Source organism: Hipposideros armiger, unplaced genomic scaffold, assembly GCF_001890085.2.
Source record: "Hipposideros armiger isolate ML-2016 unplaced genomic scaffold, ASM189008v1 scaffold_606, whole genome shotgun sequence".
Taxonomy (NCBI): Eukaryota; Metazoa; Chordata; class Mammalia; order Chiroptera; family Hipposideridae; genus Hipposideros; species Hipposideros armiger.
The window spans coordinates 260936-270389 of record NW_017731956.1 but is presented as its reverse complement, the minus strand read 5'-3'; the positions used below and the strand labels follow the sequence as shown (position 1 = coordinate 270389).

The following is a 9454-nucleotide window of genomic DNA, read 5'->3' as shown; positions in this document are numbered from 1 at the left end:
CATCTCCCTTATGTTATACAGACGTTAAATGTCGTCATTTCTATTAAGGAAAATTCTTAAACCTTGAAAATACTAATTTCTAAACTGTTTTGTAAAGTTATACTCAGGAGGTTTATACTTTATGTTTTTGCAAAAGGCAAGTTTCAAAATTGAAAAACAGAAAGTAATGTGCATTTATTTTGCATTTGTTTTTTGGTTTTTTTAAGATCTTCATGTATACACTAAAATATCTACAAACTCATGAATATCTCCTGGATGTGGATCTATGGAGACTTTTTGCAAACCTGGAGGAGTTAAGTCAGGTGAGCCAAAGTAGGAAGATGGCAGTAGACATGTTTTAAAATTCATCAGAGGATCGTGACAATGCATACTTGTTCTATTTCTGTGGCTTGTATTCCATACTGAAATTTGGAATATGGTTTATTCAGCCATATAATTTTATGATCAGGAGGTTGGGTTTATAAGAAGGAAACCTAAACATTGACATCTTTCCAATAGATTGCAGATATCAGCCTTCTGTAACATTTTTTATTTTTCCTTGGCTGTTTTAGAAAGTAAACTTATTCCTCAGATCTCCATCATCTTCATAAACTTTTAGTCTCAAATGAATGTCTTTTTCTCACATATATTTTAAATAAATATCTTTCCTTTAAAAAGGAAGGAGAGGGTCAAAAGGAATTTATTTATTTTAAAAATACTTAGAAAATATATATTGAAAAGGAAAATAAATCTGGATTTTGCCAGGAGATAAATTTGAAATGGCAAACAGCTATAAGCATGATATTTGAAGTTCATCAAATGTTTGTTCCTTACCCCTGGGTGTGTGCCTACTCTTGCGTCCTTTCTCTCTGGCCCCTAGACAAGCTTTCGTTTTGTGACCAGTCTTTTTGCCATCATCAAAGACTACATCGATGCTTCTGAGACTTCACCATCCATGGACTTCATTTCTGTGCTCACGAAGGTAAAATCCTCCTGGGAGATCTCAGCTTCATGCAATAAATTCACCTACCTCCCAAGACAGGTGTTAATAGCTACTTGGTTTTCTGTTTTTGTTGTTCCTGGAGAAGTGCCACTAGCGCCCTCCCACAAAGGAACCATCCCTTTCTCCACTAATCAGTGTTTTCAACAATAACTTACCGATTCTGTTTTTTCCATTGTCACCTCTCCTGGGTGGGTTTTATTAACACAGAAATCTGCACACATGGAACAGGCATTTCCAAGTTTGTTTTTTAAATGACTTCAATTTAAAGCAATATTCATGGCAATAGTTTGTGTAGGCTAATTACATGGTTCAGTTGTTCTTTTAACAAAAGTGCTAGTCTCTCAGAAAGGAACAAAATAAACCTTCAAGCCCATCAACACCCTTAATAGAACTTCTGTGTATGAAAGAAGAAGACAAGAGGAAAACCTAAAGCCCTGATTTGATAAATGCTATTTATTTCTTGAGTAGCTATTTGGGCCTTCTCTCTTGTCATTTTTACTTTGAGCTTTTAAATCCAGTCCTTATGTATTCTCATTTAGCAAGATTGGAATTTTACAATCCATTTAAAAAAACATAGACTGAGATTTATTGAGCGCTTACTAAATGCTTAAATGTGGGGCTGATACCCTGTACACAATAAATCTGCAAAACCAGACACACCATTACTCGTGAGGAGTTTCCAGTCTAATGGGGGAGAAATTAATTCAGTCATAAATAACAGTAATAATTACATAATCAAGTTGAGATCAATGCTGAGGAACAAAGGAACATAGATATCATGAAGGAAAGATTTTAGGTTCGGCAGATGACGAAGTAGTTATAGATTGGAAATTCTTTCTGGGGCAAAGATGTTTGAGGTGAGATATGAAGGAGGCGTATTCAACAAGGCAAAAATAAGCAGGAAACTAGGTGTAAAGTAGGGAGATCCATTAGTAAACTCTGAAAACAGATTTGAATAAGAAAAGCTTTGAAAAACAAGAGAAAGAATGAAAAGTGTTGAGAAATAGCTAAAATCTTTCTCTAGCCAGAAAGGTTTTTTTTAGTTTTAAGGAAGTAGTATGGAGAAATACCAACTTCTCATCAAAACACATGAGTTGTCTTAGTCTGCTCAGGCTGCTATAACAAAACATTACAGACTGGGTGGCTTATAAACAACAGAAACGTATTTCTCACAGTTCTGGAGGGTGAAAGCCTGAGATCAGGATTCCAGAATGGTCGGGTGAGGGCCCTCTTCCAGTCACAAACTTTTCATTGTATCCCTCACATGGTGGAAGGGGCTGGAGAGGTCTCTGGAGCCTCCTTGTAAGGACATTAATCTCACTCATGAGGGCTCCACCTTCATGAACTAATCATCTCCTGAAGGCCCTACCTCCTAACACCATCACATTGGAGGTTAGGATTCAACCTATGAATTTGAGGGTGAACAAACACTCACACCACCGGATAAATGCACTTACAGCCTACTTAAGCATGGGATATTAACAGACTCTTTACTAAAGGTCTATAATATTATATAACCAACATATGAATGCTTCATAGTCTGTTACAGGTATGCAAAGATGGATTATTCAAGTTTTTTCTAAATTTAAAAGGTCCTTTATCAGTCAGGTTAGATTTACTTGTACCAGAGTAACATTCCCCAGATATCAATGGCTTGGTTCATGTCTCACTTATGCTGTGCTCCTACTTTGTTACTGTCCTCACTCTGGGGCCTATGCTGAGGGAGCAGCCACCACCTGGAGTGTTACCAGTCACCGTGGCAAAGACATAAGAGACAGGGACAGAGCACTCACTGACTCCAAGTTTCTGCCTAAAGCAATACATGGCACATCTATTCCCATTTCATCAGCCAAGGAGAGTCACATGGCCCACCTTCCATGAGGTGGGCACATATCATCCTCCCCAGGAAGGGGAAATAGATAAGCAGTGACATAGCCTCACAAGAAGCTCATCAGCTGGGAGATTGGGACATTTTGTTATTCACACATGAGCTATGTGAGCAAGTCCCTGAGAAGAAAACTGAGGCTTGGAGAGGTTAGTTAACATGGCCAAGGTCACACTGCATTGTGGTACTGGATTTCTAGGCCTGACCATATATGGTCTTAACAGTTGCCTCTTAGTAATGACATTTCTCACACGCCCTGTGGAAAGACCTTCCCTGTATCTCCATGCTGTCGACAACCCTCCTCACCCTCAAAAATAAATCCACATCATTGTCTTTCAAATTACTCCTTGCTCGAGTCAAAACTTGGCATTTTTCCCCATAGCATTTTCTCATCTGTCTTATAACAAAATATTTGTCTAATTTTTGTTGTCTCTGCCTTTATCACTGTCACTTCCTTTGGTGGCTCTTTAGACTGGGTCTGCTTTCTCTACTCACTGTAGTTCTAACATTACCAAAAGGTGCATCTTCCTTCTCTCATTCAGCCACATGATGATACTATTGGAAACTCCTTAATGGGACCCACTATTCGCTATGTTAATCAAAAAACCCATCAAGGAGCACATGGGCTTAGCAACATGGGAGGCACTACCTGAAGAGAATGTCTGACAAGAAGGAGACAGAAACATTGGTGAAGAGAAAAGAATATCTCATTGCCAAAAAAGATGCTAACTGAGATAGTGGCACATTGTGTGATGTGCTCAGTTGATCATTTTATATGTGAATATACTGGGGGTGCCAAAAAACTGCATACAAGTGGACACTTTGGTTAACGTTGCTCAAGCAGTAGTTCGCCATAATCAGAAGTCTCTGGACACTGATGGTAACCACTTTTAACATCTCTTGTAATTGCAGAAGTTAAATGTGACTTCTATTCATCTTTTATTATCAGTATATATTATTATAATTTTAATAGTTTTTTCCTTTCTTAAAATGTGTATACGTTTTTTGGCACCCTCTGTATTCATATAAATTGGCCACTTGCTTTATTCTAAAATAAATTTCAGATGGCTTACAAATGGTGGTCACTACAGCAAGTCTAAGACATTAAATAAAAATTATGAAGAAAAGGGAAGGTAAGTGTTAGGTTGGGTAAAATTGCTAAATAAAATGCATGCTGTTAAACACAGTACACTTATTAAAGGTGCCCCAAATTTGAGTCTACAGTATTCATAGCCAGCAGGTGAATTAAGTTCATGGATATTTTTGAGGAAGATTTGACGAGAAGTTAAATGTTGTTACTTTAATCGCTTACTACCAAGACAAGCACAGTATCTACCAACATAAACATTGGAATCACACACAATATTTGTTATCAGGTACCATACAGGAACTGTAGGCCTTGATAAAGCATAAACAGAAGGAAAAGGTGAACTAAATCAAGATGTCCTAAACAGAATTTAAGTATGAAGGGAAAAGACAATTTATTGAGAAGCTAATTGTTTATTATGGGAATACCATTTTTTGAAAGAATATTTATTGTGAAGATAACCCATTTGTATTCACACAGTCATAACTCCTGCTTGATAATGGTGACTCCTCCACTTTTCCCGGTTATACTTTGTGACAAAAGGGAAGAGAAAGAGAAAGTCTGTCTGTGTTCCCCCTGCTTCTGTTGATCCTCCTTCTGCTCTTCTCCTCTTGCAGTATTTCCGAGGGAGCCTCTGTCAGAGCCACCAGACCTACTGCCTGAATTACTCAGCCGCTGTCTTTTATCTTGAGAGCCTGAGGCAGAGAGAGGACTTCGGAATATATTTAAAAGTAGAGTACCATTTTTTCTTTTCTATTTTTCCTGAGACTCTTTGGGTGTTAACAGGCAATAGGAATTATTGGGTTGTCAGAAAAGTCATGACGCATTTTTGCAATGAAAAACAGAAAAAATACATCATGACTTTTCCAACAACCCAATACTATGCCCAAATTAAATGGGAAAGAAGACAAACAAATTATCAGTAATATGTTAAACTACAAGTCTGCTTTCCTCATGACATACCTTCCACTGCACACTTAAGACTTTAAAATGGTGCACACCTGGAAACATGACATCATCCAATGCCTCTCCTGAAATTTTGGCTGGGGCTTAAAATTGTTTTATTTGTTCTTCGGTTTGTTGGTGGAAGAAACTGGTACACTGTAAGGAAAAAACTAGACTAAGAACCGAGGCTTTGTTTGTGATTAGAAGTTTGACTCTTAGAGGATTTGGTCCCAGCAAGATCCCGTCGCACAAAAGCTTGGAACACCATTTACATAGTATCCTATGTGAATGGCGCCCCCTAGAGTACATCATAGAGCACCATGTAAATGTTGCCCCTGGAGTCGTACAACATGACGGCAGTGGGTCCCAAAGCATTAGAACACGGAATGTCTGCTAAGAACCTTCAGCATTTGCTAAGCCAACACGGAAAGAATTTTCCTTGACTTCCTTACTTCCTTTGACCCCTCTTTTGACATTTCTTTGTCTTAACTGTACTTTTCAATATTATATCAGAGTGCTTCCGTATGATTCAGAGAAAATAGTCCAAGCCTTTCCAGAAAACTAGCTCTTCCCTGCAGCTGCAAAGAGCCCCTGGCAGAGTATCACGCCAGAGGTGTGGGAGGAAAGGGTACCACAGCGCCCAATGATAGCTGTGAGTCAGTCCGGATGTGCAAGGCAGCCTGGGGCGGCATGGATGAGACAGGAGGAATGAAGGTCGGTGAGAGGCTTGGCCTTATTTTTTAGCTTTAAACTTTTGGTGTTTTCTTTGCTACTCAAATTAAAAACTGAAAGCTCATTAGATTTCCAAATGTATGAATAATCCAGTCACAAACGTTTTCCCTGGAAGTGGATGGATTAGACTCTCAGCCAGGCCCCCAAACTGGGGAGAATCCAGGTCCATTTCTCTCCCTTCCAAGCTAGGGCAGAGATTAACTAGGCTCAGCCACCATTTTCAAATACCTGTGGAAAATCCTGTATCGACTGTGGCATAGAAGGGTGGTTTTCATTTATATGTGAAGTATATATATATAGCATCCAAAGATATTTAGGGAACAGGGATAGAGGATACAATGTTGTAATGATAACACACAATACTTTTATAATGCATAATGCTTTACCAAGTACTTTCTCAAACATCTCTTTTAATCCCTAGCACAAAATTATGAAGTTGACTACATTGTCCTCATGTGTTCCTGAGGCTCAAAGAGGTTAAATGACTTTTGCAAGGTCACATGACCAATAGGTAGCAAAAAAGAACCTGGATAAAGGTTTTCAGGCAAAACAAACAAACAAACAAAAACAAACCAATGCTTTTTACACCAGAACTATTTGCAGCTCCTCAGAGCTATTTCCCACTGCCTGGGAACTGTTAGCATCATGAAACAAAGGTGAGGGATCAGGGAGAGACCTTGAAGGAACTGAAGGTGAACCTACCTTCCACAGCATCATAGTACGGAACCAAAGCATCATCACAGGTAATTGACAAAAATAATAATATAATAGATAAAAATGTAATGGTTATAATAATGATTACATCATAACTATAACATATAATTATAATATATAATAAATAATAAAGGTGACTGGTTCTCAAGCCCTTGCTACTGCCAGGCACTGCATTGTATGCTGGTCATCCATGATCATTTTGTCTACACAATAACCCTGTGGGATTTGTTATTAGCCCCCATTTTTCAAGAGCTTAGACAAATTAGGAAACGTGGTGAAAGATACAGTTCTTCAGGGGCAGGATTCGAATTCAGACTTGTCCGAAGCTGACGTCCATTCCCCTGTTATGCTCTGACATAAACAACGTTGTTGGAGAACTTAAGTTGTGTGGTGTTCTGCCTGCCTGGAATTGGGCTATGAGTGCACTGGGATGAATTTACCCTCCACACCGTGTGGGGCTGGGCTTTGTGAATGTCTGTACATTGTGTTGTGCACCTTGATGGGAGTAGAATTCTCTCCACTCTTTCAGAGACAGTTAAAATGATGCAGAGAAAGAGACTGGAACTTTGTACCAGGTCTTTTCGTGGGGCTCAATGAACATTCACTATCATGAACATCTACCTATCATGGGCTGAGTGTTCAAGACATGCCAGGCACTGTTTTGGGCACTTTGTATGAATTATCTCATTAAAACTGCTCACCAACCTGCTACCATTCTTACTCCTGTTAACTGCATTTCCCAGATGAGGTTTAGAGAGCTCAAGTAAATTCCCCAAGATTCCAAGAATGCGGGCTACTCCAGCCCACTGTTGTATCCCATCAAGACAGATTTATGAGAAGAATGTTTTTATGTGAACCCCTGAATTCCTTTCACTGTTCCCCTAAACACATAGGATATTTACTATAAAACAAAAGCAGTCTCCATGGATCTAAACCCTCCATTACAGAAAGGCTTTTATGTCCAATCTCTTTTGACAGAGATGATCTTTTTCCCCCTAATGGACCTGAAACCTAAAGCCAATAGAGAGATGAAACAAAAACTTATAGCTACTTTTAGAATCAATGAATATCTTTTTTTCTCTCTTCTGAGGCCTTCTGAAACACTAAAAGCTTCCAACATCTCTGCCTGAATCTTTGTCTCAATTATTTACCACTGATGTTTCTTGCCTGATTGATGTCTGGATATATTGGTTGTTCTCACATTTACTCTAGATACCAGTAAGTGCTGGCAGCCAGAGCCCTTTTCTACAGCATGGAAACTTGGGGCAGTGGCCCGCGGCTGTGTGTTTTCAGGGAATACCTCAATGTTGTTGAGAAGTCAGTTACTGGGACTCCCAGACACTCGAGCTGGAACGCTAATGCCCATGAATGAGTCAGCATGGAAATCAGCCACTAAGACCACAGACTAAGATCTCTCCTCATCTCTTCCTTTCACTCATTACTCCTCTCAGCCTATCCACATCTGCTGTTTCTGCTTTCTTCTCCATCCTTTCCAACTCCGATCAGAATTCCAGCCATTTTGGGTTGGATGAGAACTTGGAGGTGACTAGTAACTTTCGCCAAGAGAAATGTGAAGTATGGACAAGGGAAGGTGGTCCCTCAGCAAGCCTTGAAGCCTGGCTCCTAGAGCTCCAACCACCGTGCACCCTGTGCCCACTTTCATGACGATTGTGTCCCACAGAATTCCTATGAGGAAGAGCCCTGGGTGTTTTCAGAAGAAATACTTTGATAAAGTTCCTGGTGGGGGAGGGTGAAAACCCCAAGGACATGGTCCAGCTATGAAAAACAAATGCAATTTGCTAAGCATGAGGCTAGAAGAGGACTGGGGAGGAGTTGGAGGGAGGGAGAGATGGCAAAACCAGAAACCTTCCCTGAGGGCCGGGGAGAAGAAGCCAATGGGCAAACTAAACTCTAAATGAGAAGGGTAAACAAGACTGGAACTCATATATTAACACACCTTATCGCTGCCACTGATGGAACATGCATTCTCTAGGGTATTTAACAAATTTTAAACATTTCCTGTGATTCTAAATCCTGAAAATTTTCCCCATTTAAGAGAATTGAGTGGTGATATTACAGGTGATGCTGACTGCTGCTTCATCCCATTACTGGGAAAACAAGACATCTGAAAAAGGATTTTCTCTCATTCCTTTCATGGGCAAGTAACAATGTTAGTCAGTAATATTCAATAATGCTTCTTAACCACATCTAAGAACCCCATTTCAGACCCTGAATTTTGCACCGGTAGAGAGATGCTTGCTAAAGACAGTCTAAGGTGGGATTTTAAAAATCAAAGTCTAGTCTGTGGCTTATAAACTTTTCCAGCAAGCTCACAGTTGCGTCATTATCATTGCTGAGTAAAATCTCCCAGAGTTTCTCATATCCAGGCTTCTCGGGGCCTTGGTAGAAGAAGTGACATTCTGATATGTCTGCTTTTGCCTTCCCAGTGGTGTGAGCAAAATGAGCAGTGCAGACGCCTTCACCTGCCTGAGCTGCTAGTGGCCCCACTACACAGGCTGACTCGCTATCCCTTGTTGCTGAAGAATATCTGGAAAAGGAGTACAGACTCTACTGAGAAACTCTTGATCTACTCCATGAAGGAAAAGGTGGAAAAGTCAATCCGTAAGTCCCTGAGATAAGTAGCACAGAGCTCCAGGGGGAGATTCCACAAAGAGGTGGGTGGCTCTCTGGCTCCTGGGAACCATCTGGGCTTCCATCCTAGAAAGTAATTCCGTTGACTTGAGGTCATGGCTCTGGGAAATGTGGATTTCAGTTTAAGTGCATTGTAAATCAAACACACACAAAACAATGGGCTCCAGTCACATCCTGGCAAAACCGATGAAAACTCTACCACCAAGTGTATGCAGGACGTGGCTGTCTCCAAGGTTTTCAGATGTGAATTCAGGCAGGAAAAGTTCTACTTCCCAGATGATTGAAGGCACTTTGTTTTTAACATCCATACTGAGGCCAAACACAAAGCAAATGGGAATAAACACCATAGGAGGCTTTTCCGGAGGATAAATTACTATTCATCATTTTTTTAGGTCATTGAAATCCAGGGTCAATCTAAAAATAATGCCAACTGCAATCTTTAGAACTGATATTTGGG

At 40.0% G+C, this 9454-nt stretch overlaps 1 protein-coding gene across 1 annotated transcript in view; it reads left to right on the top strand.

The window, feature by feature from the left end:
- Positions 1-207: 207 nt before the first annotated feature.
- Positions 208-9454, top strand: part of PLEKHG7 (pleckstrin homology and RhoGEF domain containing G7) — a 30699-nt gene continuing 21452 nt past the window's right edge. The window contains exons 1-4 of the mRNA XM_019624765.1: positions 208-302; positions 860-961; positions 4572-4685; positions 8793-8967. Of these exons, the coding sequence (XP_019480310.1) occupies positions 213-302; positions 860-961; positions 4572-4685; positions 8793-8967 (481 nt within the window). The 5' untranslated portion in view covers positions 208-212. The remainder of the gene's footprint in view (positions 303-859; positions 962-4571; positions 4686-8792; positions 8968-9454) is intronic.